The sequence below is a fragment of the Polyodon spathula genome, chromosome 2 (genome assembly GCF_017654505.1).
Source record: "Polyodon spathula isolate WHYD16114869_AA chromosome 2, ASM1765450v1, whole genome shotgun sequence".
Taxonomy (NCBI): Eukaryota; Metazoa; Chordata; class Actinopteri; order Acipenseriformes; family Polyodontidae; genus Polyodon; species Polyodon spathula.
The window spans coordinates 39666042-39680687 of NC_054535.1; the positions used below are offsets into that span (position 1 = coordinate 39666042).

The following is a 14646-nucleotide window of genomic DNA, read 5'->3' on the forward strand; positions in this document are numbered from 1 at the left end:
TAGAAATGGCTGCTAATCAAAGCAGGGACTAACTTAAAAGGCTAACTTGGCTGGTGGCACTTCCAATCTACAGTTTTGTACTTCTAGAAAATGTGAATACAAAGTAGAAATACAAGGACAAATTTTACTATTGCTGAATGGGACAAAAAAAGGCTGAAAAAACTGTCACAATCCCAGTTTTCCCAGGATGCTTGGTAAACCTATACAGGATGCAAAAAAATCGCTATTGATCACACAGATCTTAGTTGATTTCTGTATGACGAATAATGTTGTATGAACATAACAATTGTATAGAAATTAAATTTGGGATCACCATGATTAAGCGATTTATTTATGTGCACAAGAGAACAATGCTAAAAATGAGTGCCAATTAAAAACAGTTGAAAAATTGCATACAACTCACACAAAGTAAAGGATAAATATTGCTGTACAATGAATTATCATAATTTTAAAAGACATAGACTAAAAATAAGTGATTCGTTGGCAGGGGGTTCCACATCCAAGACTGAACAAATTACCGCTGTTACTCAAGGAAGTCTGAGAAGTAAATTAATAATTTGTAAAAATGTAAGTTACAAGCACCAGTGACTGGACATTTAACAAAAATGAATGTTAATCAATTCTATATAAAAAAAAAAAATTAACCAAATCCAGGTATTGTTTTATTTATGTTTATTCTATTTCATGGATTAAATACAAAAGCTACTGTTTATTATTTACAATTTCTCCCAATAGATTACATGTATAAATTGTATTATTGCCAACAAGGGGTTGCTATTAACAAGATACAGCCCTTAGAATATAAAACAAGTCAAAACACACAATTAAAACAAAACAAAAACACCCAAAAGACAAAATGTACAACAAGAGTGGAGCACTTATATGAGCAACACACGTTAGACACTCCTGTTCTAGGACTGTAGGTTGGGGAATGCCATTCAAAACATTGACTAGTGTTATTACTGATCTTGACAAAAGCAAATGGTCCGTTAAGTATTTAATACATTGTTTTAAGCATGCAACACATTTATTGAGAAAACAAATAAAGCCATGTCTCAAAGTAGTTGCTACTATTTAGTCTTTTTGTCCCCCTTTTCTATGGCTGTTAGAATTCCCTGGTAACCAAAAAAGTTGGACAGCTGTTTTAGAGAAAGTCATATGCTCTGTCACTGAACTATATAACCCGTTAATGCAATAACTTTCAATGTATTTAATTTAGTCTAGAGAAAAAACCACCGTGCTCGACTTGGGTGCAGATACTGGAATCCAATATAAACCAAAATTCCCTGTGACCAATGCACACAACATACTTCATGATACTTAAATATTTATTAGGTTGTTTTTTGTTGAAGTGAGCAAGCCTACATATCTAAAACAAAAGTGGTGAATACTGTGGCAATGCTGATAAATCGTGTTGAGTCCCTGCTCTTATTTACTGAGTTTTGCACTCTGAAACGGTATCATTATTCTTTCGAGGAGCTGAAGCCCACCAGTCTTGAGTTTCACTTCCAGCTTCTTTTGTAGGCTCTAAAAAGAATACAACATAAAGTAAGACTATCAAAAAAAAGATTTAAAAATTAATTTATAAACATAAAACCAGTATATGAAAATCAGCCATCTACTTAAAAAACTAGCAAACCAGTTAGGCTTCTGGGAAAGAAATCAATGTTTCAATGTATACAAATATTTTAAATAGCTTTAAAAAGAGTAAGCGTTATATGTCCCCGTATGTTTCTACAACTGTTTAAATAAATTTACCTCTGATTTATTTTCATTGTTAACATCCTAATAACTTTACACTTTTAACTATAAAGTCTGTGTCAGTTTTCAAAATGGCTGCTCTAGTTCATGGATAGTGTAAGGATTACTGACCATTGTCAAACAGGTAACACAGCAATAACGATCCATAATGTGGTATGGAACTGAAAAGCCAGAGCACTTTTATATATATTTAAAAAAAAAAAGGTTTGCGTAGTGCCCAGCTACTGCATTTCGGCATCTGCCCACAGCCACCCACAATTACAGTATACTACTAACAGAGAATGAACTACCTCTGGCAAAAGCGCACCGCTTAAATACTTTCAGACAACAGTTTAGAGCAACAGAACAACAAAATACCAATCCACACAGGTTATATCATGGATTAGATACAGGGTGGGTAGGGTGTCAGAATAAAACGCAGCAATGTTTTACTGTATTCTTATTGCAGTAATGCATACAGGTCTCAGTGCAGAGTTGCTTTGTTTGAATGAGAGATCATTAAAAACAGGCCGATACGGAAGTTCAGTTATGAAAAAAGGAGTTCATATCTATCACATCATGCTTTTAAACTTTAGTTTCCACAAAGCCACGTCCTAGTCAAACTTCACTGGCTGCGTTTTTCATTCATTCGTGAAGCACTTCCTCTCTATTCTAGTTGTATTCCCAAAATACGATTAATATTGCTATGATAAATGGGCTGTGTTTGGCACTGTGTTCTTCCCGAGTTTCAGGTAACTATATTTAACTGGGTGGTGCTTACATGTTTAAACTGGGATTATTAGTCTATCGCTGATATTGAATGATCTCTTATTCAACAGAACTCTATATTGCATTTCTGCAATAAGAATAAAATAAAAGTGTTGCATTTTATTCTAGACTCGTTTTTCCCCCCAAATTACTCTAACCTCTATACCTAACCCACGATGAAAATAACCTTGTGCATTGATATTTTGTTGAGTACCATTGCTCTAAACTAGCATTGTGAAAGTATTTAAGTTATTTAAATAAACATGGCAAAGGGTGGCTCGATGGTGGTGCACTTTTGTGCTTAAAGGCAACAGAGGTAATTCACTCTATTAGTAGTATACTGTATCTGTTAATCTGTCTTCGCCATCAACCTGGGTGGAAGATGCCAAAATGACATAAAATTTGATGCTAATTCGGCATCTGCCCACCGCAGCTGGGCACTTCCGATTTCGGCATCGGTCCATAACATACACACATTTATAGACACACACACATTTTGTATTTTAATCAGATGTGTTTTGTGTCCTGCGGCGCCCCCACCCCCTCCCCAGTTTATAATGCTCTTCGTTTATAAACACTCATTGTGTGTGTGTCTTCCGAGACCTGCGTTATAGCGAGGGAGCACTGTATATATGTTAAAATAGAAATAAAAATGTGTAGACTTATTGACAAGGCGCTATTAGGTTAGCATAAATCCAAATGCCAAAAGGTGCACCCATTGTGAAAAAATTATAGCATGAACCATTTGTGAGTCAAATTCCCCATGACCAGCGTTATGGAATAATCTTAAGACAACTAGATCAGGATTTCACATTGATACTGATTTACACTGTTCCTTGCCACAAAGCCAGTGAACTGAATTTGGCGCATCTCCAAGTACCATACAAGCTACAATGGGGCATGAGCAAGAAAAAGGTACAAACATACTGCTATTAAGACTCAACATTTTAACATGGAACATTGTGAATAAGAACCCCTTCCCTTATTCCCCTGCTTTGGAAGACTACAATTAGAAAAGTTGTCTTAAGGGGGTATCCACATCAACAGACTGTGTCTAGGTGCCATGCCAATTATATGAAATTGTGCTGTGTATTCAAAGCATAAACTAAAAACAAAACAAAACAAAAAAAAAAAACTTACCCATTGCAGGACAACTTTCATTTTCTGGCTGTTCTGCTATTTCTAGTAAGCATGACCCAGAATAGATATTTGAAGAATTACAGAAAGCACATTGAGAGGGGGAAAAGATGCCAAATGCACTGAACACACATAACTTATGTATTTACACTGACAAATGCTAAGATAAGACTATAACAAAGACACACACTCTTACCTGGTACCATTCCCAGACTGGAGTTGTCAAAGAACGGTGTTGGACGAGACACAGACATCGAATCAGGTTGGGAGTCAAAGAATTTACTTTTAGGGGAATCGAGCACCAGTGTTTCAAAGGCTGCAAGCTTTCTACGTGGAGATGGAGTCTGAGGTACTGAAACGTGTTGTTTTAGTGGAGACAAAGGTAGACATTCCGAACGTCTTTCTATATCAGTCAAGGAATGCATCGCCTTTGATGAGTCTTTAAGATTCCTTGCCCTGACCTTCCATTTAGAAACCTCATCTTGCAGGTTCAAGACAGTACTAGGAAAACAGAAAGGTCACTATAGACAAATACAAAATAAAACTGTTAATGCAGCTTAGATTCGACTGATATATTCTCTCTTGTCAATAAATTCCATGCTTTACAGAATACACCTAAAATCGACAACAAACATTGCATAGTATAAAACAGCAAAGCACAACTTGCATTCAAATGAACACCATAAAAATTAAGGATGCACCAATTGTTGAATCTATAAAAAATACCTATCAAGATGATCATTTTTCTTCTTCAGCTGGTGTACTTCAGCTTCTAGTTTAGCTTTTTCAGCTTTCATCACCATCACTGCTGTGCTCTGTACGATTCCAAAACCACTTACACAGGCCAGAGATCCTGCATTAGTGGGGTGTTGATTTCTGTGATCATCATGCACTAAAAAACAAAACAGAAGGCATACTTTAAAATAATTCCCCTTCCTCCTGTATTTAAAAATGCAGTAGGAAAAACGCAATTATTCTGCAATATGCCATTCAAATAACACCCAAGTTCTGCATTCCATAGACTATTCATATACATTTATCAAAACTTGTTTGATTCATGTAGCACACACGCTTTCTTATTTGAAAACGGTCCCAAAGATTTCCCTGTATTGGAACATGTTTTTATTTTTTATTTTAACCAAAGCAGCATAACCATTTCTTAAGTAGAGATTATAGCTGTTTTATAATGATGCCCTTATATTTATAACCCTAATGTCCAGTTATAACTTAAAACCAGGTCTGGCCAACGGATAGCTCCTTGAGATGCAAAATATGCATATTGATTCATGTGATTTAGCCCACTGATCAGTATGGTTTAAGCCAGACAGCTTTGAGTTAAATGGTCCATCCTTTCAGTATCATTTTTTCAGAAACATACTAACTTGTTTCATCATGGTCTTGTTGCATCCTCCTGAGTTTTTCTCTGAGGTTTCTCAGGTTGTCCTCTTTTAAATCCAGAGTTGCTTTCAATGAATCAATCCTGAAGGAGCCATAGAAAAAAAATGGTATCAGTTTTGTGTGTGCAGTAGAATTAAGGACGACAGAGGTAGTTTGCAATATACTCATGTATAATTTGCTAAGCAAATGCAATCAATTCACAAGGAGAAACCGTATCTTACTCTTGTTGGCATGTTCTTGATAGGCCAGTCCTCTCAAACTCCATTTTTACCACCTTTGCCTTAAGACGTTCAAGTTCTTCTGTGTATGGGGCCTCCCCTTTCTTTTTTGCCTAAACAGAAAAAAGATGGATGAATACAACATTTTTTAGTAAGAGTTTCTTGGCTGCCTAAAATACAGCATTAAAAAAATATACAAAAAAAAAAAAAAGTTAATCAAAAAAAACTAAACCGCACATTTACTTAGATTGCCCAAGGCAAAGTTTTAGAATGTATTAGTTTTGTTCTAAATTTAAATGCAGACTTGTGTAGATAACCTTAATTTTCCAGTGATGCACTTATGCTACCTTTCAGTATCAACTACACAAGCAATGGCATTCTCTTATTAATTCTTTTTATTCCAGCTCCATTTCTTAACTTATTAAACATTAATCTAAAAATGCATTGTAACTTGTGTAAAATGTCTACACTCAACCTGACAAGATAACATACCTCAACATGTACCAGATTAATCTTCAGACCTTTGATGGCATTCTCCTTCTCAGTCAATTTTGCTTGAAGTTCCTTCAGGTCCCCCTGCAATGCATTTGTCCTCCTCCCTTGTTCCAATGCATTTTCTTCAGCTATACCTAAGGCACCTTGAAGCTCTTTAATTTTTAATTGCATTTGCTGATTTTTGGAAACAAAAACAAAAAACTAGGATTAAGTGAAAAGCATGTAAACAGGACGTTAGATCTTGCAGCTAAACAATATAATAGTTACAATGTTAGTTAATACACTTTTCAAAAAAGTCAAGACAACAAACTCTTGTATTCATTATCTATGGCCAGGTTTCCACACTGCTTAGAAAGTCCATATTGTCTCGCCAGTCATTATGTGACGTAGCACACACATACCACGCTCTACAGAAAGTGCATGTCTAAAACACTGTACGACTTAAAGGGTGGGTAAATCGCCTTCTCACTGCAAAAAGCTTTACAATTGACCAAAAACCTTAGTTTTCTTCGCATGGAAACATGTCCAGCAGTCGTACATTCTGCTCACGAGACTTCAGCAGTGAAAATCCTGTTTGTAACCTTTCTATGCAACTTTCTACTAATTGAATGCTGTACCAAGTAGTCCTTTATTAGCAAGCTTCTTTGACCAAACAGGAAAAAATAAGCATACGGTACGAGTGGTTTAGAGTCCTCTTCATTGTGTTTTTTAAAAAAAAAAAAAAACATTTATGCGACCAAATTTATTTATACCCTTTGAAATAAATACATAAATAAATAAGCCATTTACACTTACTGCCTTAGCCTAGTCATTTAGCAAGAAATGCAATTCATTGCAAACTAGCTTCAGAAGCACGAGTGAAGAAAAAAAAAGTCACATTTGTACCAAAATATGTATAAAACAAGCACAGCTGTATTATTGCTGCTGTCTACCGAAAACACCAGGCTCGAGCAAATTACTGAGCAAGATTTGTTTTCAAGTACAAAAACAAAAAAACATGGTTCCACAAATTTGTTCAGAAAGACAACTACAAGTCTGTGACAGAGAATGAATCTTGGTTATAAATCTACCCCCCGACTTGTGAGGTTGCTGCGCAACGGTAACAGAGTGCCCCGGACTGGATGGTCTGACAATTCATTTCAGGGAAAGGTGGAACATTTTTATATTATGTGCTGGTATTTTAGCTCCATTAGTAGACCAAACAGATGCAGTCAAAAATATTGACTTTCAAAGGTTCAGAACACATTACAGAAGGAAGGTTCAAACCTTTGATGGTACCAATTTGCATAATTTACTGGTGACGTCACCATAGCTACTTGTTTATGTTTGATTGAAAATCCTATTTTACAGGTAATCCATATAAATGGAATAAAACTTATTCACATATAGTTAAATACATTGTATAGAACAGTAATCATGTTTTTATCATTTAAATAAAAATACATGTTTATTTACATGCAATTGATGCTGCTTGCGATATATAAAAATGAGCAGTTCATTGAAAATAGTTTTAACAAAATTAATATAACTTGGTTAGTTTTGGATACTGAAGGTGAAACTGAAAACGACTCTGATTTTAACTTTAAAAATGCGCCTGCTCTGTGTGACAGCATGACAGTGGAACTGTGTGTAGAGGGACCTGAGAAGGTAAATATGGATGAAAGGCAAGAAGTGAGTGGGGACTGGGTAACTAAGTATGACTAGGAAGACGCCACCGAGCAGTCAGTGATGAGACTGATCTGTTAGGCGACAGTGATTTTAGCCGTAAAGATCCCGTAAATATTGTTGTTACCTGCCTCCCTTAAGCAAAAAGAAAAAAGATATTGAATCAAGAGTGCACAGATTATTAAGTCACAAAAAAGAGGCTGTTTTCATTCTACATGCTGGTACAAATATAAGGAACTGAAAATCAGATTCTGAAAGAAGATTTTAAATCCTTAACAAGACTGCTGAAAAAGTCAGGATTCAGAATTATTCTCTCAGGTCTATTACCTGTTGTTGGAGGTGGGGATGAAGTACTCAGTAGAATTAGGGCCTTAAATACTTGGCTGGTTGGTTGGTGTGTGCAAGAAAGGCTGGGATTCATAAACTGGGATTGCTTTTGGAGAAAAAGTAGATGATATAGGAAAGATTAACTGCACCTAAACAGGTCAGGGGCAAGCAGGCTATCTGAAAACAATGAATACCACCTAGCAAGGTACTTAAGAAAGCTGTACAATATCCGTAGTGGCGCAAGACCATATTGGAACTCAGACTCAATCTGGTTATTTGCATTTGGAACAAGATTTAGTCTGGCCAAAAAACACACAGACAACCCAAAAGTACTACCAACATAGTGAGAAAAAAAAGCGACTTTCTTTTTCCATGGAAATTGCCCCAATGTCTTCATAAAAAGACTTTGATAAAATGTTCGTCGTCTTCTTAAAATCAATGATTGCTTGTTTTTGAAGTCACAAGTGTTTTATGCTTGACAAGCCACGTGCACTTGGAAATTCCACAAGGAATGGACAAGCCTCGAAAAACAGGAATGCATGTTCAAAACGTCTTAAAATATACAGGTACCTTTATTTCCATTTCATTTGCTCCAAGTTTATCCATAAGCCTCTGGTTTTCTTCTAGCACGAATAAAGCTGCACCACTGTTCGGAACTACATTTGTAAGCGAGTCCAGTTGCTGAATGAGATTTTCACTTTTTTTCTTTTCTTCTTCTAGCTGTTTATTTGAATGGAATCTGAAAGATTTTCTTTTTTTATCAAAATCCGTAAACTTTAATGCCAGGCTCTAAAAACAAAACAAACCAAAAAATGTTTAGGCAGTAGGCAGTGTAAATACACACTTTATTACAATTGCAGGACTACAATCTTATAAGTAGGGCTTCTGATTTTCAATTTTAACCGAAACATGGTTACTCATGTTAACATCACCCCTTTTCCAGAGTAGTTAGTTATGCAATCTCCCTCCTTCTAGACTTGTATCTAGCACCGATACTTGCAAGATTTAAAATTAGATTACAATTAGACACTGACGATTGTTCTTGTTCGCAGGATTTAAAGTTATATTACAGTTAGATAGAAAGGATTGTACACAACTGGATAAAACAGAATTACAAATTGGGGGAACATTTAAAAAACAGGCCTAGACACACAAAAACCCTAGAAGATTGTGCCCATGACCATAAGGATTTTGTTGTGGAAGACGGCAAAATAAAGAAGGTACTGGGTGTTACATATTGTGCCAGGAAAACTGCCTAAGAATTTTGGAAAGTAACCAAAAACAATGCATCTCATTCAGTATATAAAAGTGAAAGCCCTGGGAGGGAGGGAAAAAAATAAAAAATCAGTGTGTCTACATAAAACTCAAATAGCTGAAATACCATAAAATAAAACACAGAAAAACAAAATCCCTATTTATAAGCACAAGGGTCTCGAAGTTCAATTTGTTTTATTTACCATGTGGCAATGTGAAAACTACTCGCTTAGAAATATCTTCTTCTGAGATAAACTTCTCAAATTCAGCAATCAAAAGCACATACAGTATTCAAAGGGAAACTATGCAGTAATTAGAAACTAGTTCAGAGACAATAAGTTCTCAAGTATTTCAGGTATACAACTAGTAAACTACCTTTAGGGCCTGTGATGTAAGCTCAACATGTTGCTTCATTCTAGTTTTCTCCTGGCTTAATATTTCCATTACATTAGAGATGGATGAACTGTTCAAAGCCTTTAGTTTCAATTTCAATTTCTCTCGATCCCGTAGTTCCTGTTGTAGTTCAGAGTCAGTTTTAATAAAAATGTGTTCCAGCTCTGATAAAATCTGGCGAATTTCCTACAAAACAAATAAAATAAAAATACATAAAATATACAGCAGGGAGAAAATAGAAGCACTACTGTGCGACAGAGGCAAGGATGAGGAGGTTTTTCTTAAAACACGGTATTTAAATAAAATTAGTATTTATTGCAAAACACATAATGAGCACATTTAAAAACCCACCTGCAATTGCAAATCTCTCTTTTCAAGTAGTGCCGAGAATCTTTCAGTTTCACATTGATCATTGTACTTTGTAGAGTCATTGTACTTTGTAGAGCCATCGTCCGTCAGAAATTGTATCTTCTTGACCAGAAGCTCCTGCTTCTTGTTCTCTTCATAGCAATCCATTTCATACTGAGCAGTCAGCTGATGGTGTTCCATCTGATTCTGGGCTAAAGCTGTGTATAAAAACTGACAAGAAAAACACACTAAATATTCCTTTTATGACTTTAATGGATTGTAAATAAAGAGCTGCCCTTAAAAGATTATTTGTTATAAGTAAGCTTGCTACTTTAATTTTTAAAAATAAATAAATAAAATTAAATCTGTAATGCTTGTTAAAATGTAGAATTTAAAAATATGAGTTTGACTGAAATAAAATTTGTATCAGGACAAACTAGTTTCACTGTCACTTCACCCTGTTCTGACAGATCTCTGACTGAAGCCACACTAGAATGCTTTCATTCGGTTAAAATCTCTCCGCGGCAGGACGAAGCGGGTCCGTCTGTCTTACCTTCCAGTGACTGAGTCCAGCTGTGCTGAAGCAGGAGGGGGGAGATCAGATTCTGAATAGTAAGTGCAAGTTAGTTCCGTTCAACTATCTAATGATTTCTTCTGTGCATAGTATTTTATTTCAAATTTATGCTTTAAAAGTTTGTGCACTAAACTTTTAAATGCTGCGTTTTTTACGGTTTACTTAGAGACATTTTTTTTTTATTTGTGTAGGAACATTCTTTACTTTCTTTATAGCTCCGCTGTGACCAAACATTATTTAAAATTAATGTTGGTAACCATGGCTTTGTTGCATGTTGAATATGATAAAAGGGTTTCACTAAATTAGAGGTTTCTCAATGGCATAAGTCTTTAACCCTTTCGTGTCCTATGTCGGACGAGGTCCAACACTACGATTTTCCGACAAAGACATAAAACACAGGTTTTTGCACCTTTAAACTGAAATTCCACATTGTTTTTGCAAGCCGTTATTTAAAATAAGGTTAATTCTAAACAGGGGTCACAAAAACAAACAAGATCACTGGCGTGAAGATAGCCATCTCCTATGACTTACCTTTAGTTTCTTTAATACACATTTGAACTGCAAGTTCATTCTCTGAATATCAGAGTTCAAGATCTCAACAGGCTTTGTTTGTGCAGAAGAAAATGGCGAAAGCAGCTGCGACACAAGCTCCTTCTGAGAACCAAAGTCCTTTAGCAGGATGGTGTCCATGTTGCTAAACCAGCTTTCAAACTGGTCTTTTAGCTTATGGAAGCTCTGCACACAGCCCTGTATTTCAACAGAAAAGATTGTGTTACAGTAAACAGTGGCCTGTAGGTTTTTTTATTTATTTTCTATTTAGTGTCTAATTTTACCTCTGATTTTCTCCCCAATTTAGAATGTCTAGTTTTGTCCCCATGCAACTCAGGAGATCTCTGAGCGTCCTCTGATCCCACAACCAAGCTAATTTCTTCTTTCACACTCAACCTTGGATATATGTGAGCTACCTGCCTCAGAATGATGAAGGCTAGTCCTACAAGTCACTACCTGGCCAATACGGTCCGCTGTAGCATGATAAGGATAAATAATCTCTGCTGGTTTTGCCTCCTATGAACACGTGGGAGCGCCAGAGCCTATGTGGCACACTCTACGGAATTCCCAGCAAAGACTGACGACATCTCACATCCAGAATGCGCACCTGCACTCCCCTTACTATGACTCACTCTGCTGGCCATGTGGCCTTGCTTTTTACCATGCAGGCCTGCAGTTTAAGCAGTCTTATTTCCTGGACTACTATACAGCTATGCAGTGCAGAGCGTTAGAGGGACAGCATTATTTATTTTTCTTTAATTTGGCCACTTTCTCATGTATATTATACACAGTATTAGAGTGGAATTTAAAAATAGAAATTTACTATGGGGGGGGGGGGGGGGGGGGGGGGGGGGGGGGGGGGGGGAAAAGCACAAAAGATTAAGGAGAAACAAAAGTAAGAATGAGTAAGGAGAAACAAAAGTACTTTCAGTTGATGATCTGTTCCCTCAAGACGCAGCGACAGTTTCTCCATCTCTCCAATGGTTGGATTGCATTTGCTCCCCATGGAGGCAATCTGTTCCTCAAAGCCTGTAATCTTTTCTAAAAGCCTTTGGTTTTCTTTTTTCTCTTCAGACAAACACTGCAATCATTACAAAGTCATTCTGTTTAACAGCAGATTTAACATCCAAATCAATATATTTAAAAAAATTCAAGAATAAAACCATTTATAAAAGCCTATATGTCATTTTTACAGTTTTAAAAATCAAGTTTAGTCTGGAATTATTAGAACTGTACAGAACAGGTAAATGCATATCCAAACTACATTTTACCATTACATTTTGCCTGGATATTTCCATAGCATCACTAAAATATGAAGTAATTATCTTGAGAGGCATTTGAAAAGCAAGAGTTTAAACATTTAATTAGATTAGTTACTCACCAACTCAATATTACTCTTTTCCACATTCATTGTCACTTGCAAGTGGTCAAGGGCTTTCTGAAGCTCATCTCTTTCCCGAGCCAATGCTGCCATATCTCCTTGGAGTTGACTAAGCTTCTTCTCATGCTCCAGTGCCTCCAGCTCAATTCCCGACAGTCGGGAGACACTGGTCCTCAGTTCCTCCAGCTCTTTGTTCAGCCTCTCCTGGCTCTGAACAAGACTCAAATTCTGAGCTATAACATGGCTTTGGTTAGTAGCAGACTGCTTTAACTCTTCAGTGAAACTCAGCAACTAGAGGGAAAAACAATAAATGTATTAGTATTCATTTTATAAACATAATATGAACGGAAGTTAAATGAAAGATGAACAGTGGATTTGAAAAATCTGGTATGGCTTGCTTCAATAATTAAATATCCTCCACAAGCAACTGCTTGACAGGTTCTCATGTCCAGCCTGCAGGGGCTTTAATCATGTGTGAAAGAGGCCAATGATCAGTTGACTGAAACTCCTGGGGCAAAACCAATCTTTTGGCCGGAGGGTCCCCCGAAGCTCTGGGGTTGTACATGTTCAGATGCATTCTGAGACCTTTTGGAGCACTTTCAGAAGCAAATTTGAACTTGACTTTGTAGATAAAGAAAGTCATTCTTACAACTTGTCATTTTACCAGATGGATAAACTTGATAAAAAAAAAAAAAAAAAATTAAATAAAATTACACAAGGCTAGTTAACCCTTTGCGGTCCTATGTCAGACCAGGTCCGACATTACAATTTTCCCTTTCTCGTCCGATGTCGGACCTTGTCCGACATCAAAAAAGATGTCAAGCACAGATTCAGGTTTCTCTGAAAAAGCTGAGAAAACCTCTCAATGGCCGAGTGAGACCGATAGGAGCCGAATGAAGCGGGGGGAAAAAAGGGGCATATCTGAGGAAACAGACGGAGCTGTAACCAGGTGACCCTCAAGATGAGTGCACCTCAAAGAAAATCCGGGTGAACTGGGGGTGGGGTGTGTGAGAGGAAGTAGGCTTGTCCTAAAAATTGACTGCTTCTGTGTCTCAAAAGGCTATGGGACATGTAAAGCTCTTTTAAAATCAGGAGGCAGTTTTAAAGTTCTGCCGACAGAGCAGGGTGAGCCACTGGCATTGCACTATCCAAGTCCATCTCCTCAGACACGGCGATGAAAAGCAGATCATCTTGTTGTGAGCCTGCGCTTGGTGCCCCTTGTTGCTCCAACAGAATGGGGCTGGTGGAACACTGTGTTCACGCAACAGCTCAGCCAGTACTGTGCTTTACTGGGAAACTGCTTCCCAGAGCTTGTCCAGCCTTTCTATGAGACCGGTGACCTTTTCTCCTCTTTGTAGAAACAGAAAAGAAGGGCGAGGCAGAGGGTGACGACGAAGACCGAGCAACTTGTTCAACTTTCCTGCTCTCCCCTGGCACTGCGCCCTCAGAGGAGGATGCAGCCATCCCTTTAAAGGGATGATGCTGAGGAGCCCTGTCTTGGTGGTATAGACGTGGACTGCTCCACAGAGCTGTGAGACACCCGTTTCTCTAGCGTATGCTTAGAGAAGGACACACAACTCACAGAATCCGCACTCTGCGAGTGCCTCCTTACCATGTGCCAGTCCAAACAGGAAGAGCACTGTGACTATCGCCATCGCCATCTTTGTTGAGGGCAACAAAATGGAATGTGCTGGAAAGTCCCAGAATTGGGAGGCAATTAAAACACAGATCGTCAATTGGTGTTCCACTGATTAGGGAGCGTTCCGTGGAACATAAGGGGGCCATGCTGTAGCAGTCGGGGCTGGTTCTTGAAGCTACAGAGAAGTATGGGAGAGGTGCTGAGGGATTTTTTTTTGTTCATTATAAAATAAATGCTAACTGTGAATTTTCGGCAGACCTGAACAAACTGCTTTAAAAAGGGAGAAAAACAATCAGGAGGCCGGACACCAGAATGGCCAGGAAGGCAAGAACAGCCACCCAGAGCCTGGATAATTTTACTTTGTTGTTTATTTGTTTCGTCTTTCAGTTAGTGTTTTGCCTTTGTTTGGACATGTTTACTGGTTACTATTGCCAGTAGACAGGAATAAAGAAAAGAAACTTTGGAACATCACAGCATTGTCTGGATTTTATTATTTTTACACCTCCACCCAACTTGGCTATCTGTGACATTAAGCACCTGCCGTGCTTTTCCTCTACTGGGAGATTGGCCTTGAAAATGTCACAAGGGTAAAACCCTGGCATGATGCAAGCAGCAAGCAGTGAACTCTGACCACTTCTGCCTCAATCTGCTCAAGTTGACACTTTATATGTACACAGTACTTTAAAGCGTGCAGTACACAGTATTTGCGGCTGCATTTTAAAAAAAACACATAAAACAGCACGAGTCGAAACTGAAACCA

At 37.5% G+C, this 14646-nt stretch overlaps 1 protein-coding gene across 1 annotated transcript in view; it reads right to left on the reverse strand.

Moving 5' to 3' along the window:
• Positions 1-688: 688 nt before the first annotated feature.
• Positions 689-14646, reverse strand: part of LOC121326546 (centromere-associated protein E-like) — a 71278-nt gene continuing 57320 nt past the window's right edge. Inside the window, exons 52-63 of the mRNA XM_041269886.1 lie at positions 12248-12538; positions 11792-11947; positions 10849-11064; positions 9747-9974; positions 9378-9581; positions 8319-8537; positions 5754-5930; positions 5265-5374; positions 5028-5125; positions 4372-4537; positions 3842-4146; positions 689-1527 (exon numbers count right to left, since the gene is read on the reverse strand). Of these exons, the coding sequence (XP_041125820.1) occupies positions 1433-1527; positions 3842-4146; positions 4372-4537; positions 5028-5125; positions 5265-5374; positions 5754-5930; positions 8319-8537; positions 9378-9581; positions 9747-9974; positions 10849-11064; positions 11792-11947; positions 12248-12538 (2265 nt within the window). The 3' untranslated portion in view covers positions 689-1432. The remainder of the gene's footprint in view (positions 1528-3841; positions 4147-4371; positions 4538-5027; positions 5126-5264; positions 5375-5753; positions 5931-8318; positions 8538-9377; positions 9582-9746; positions 9975-10848; positions 11065-11791; positions 11948-12247; positions 12539-14646) is intronic.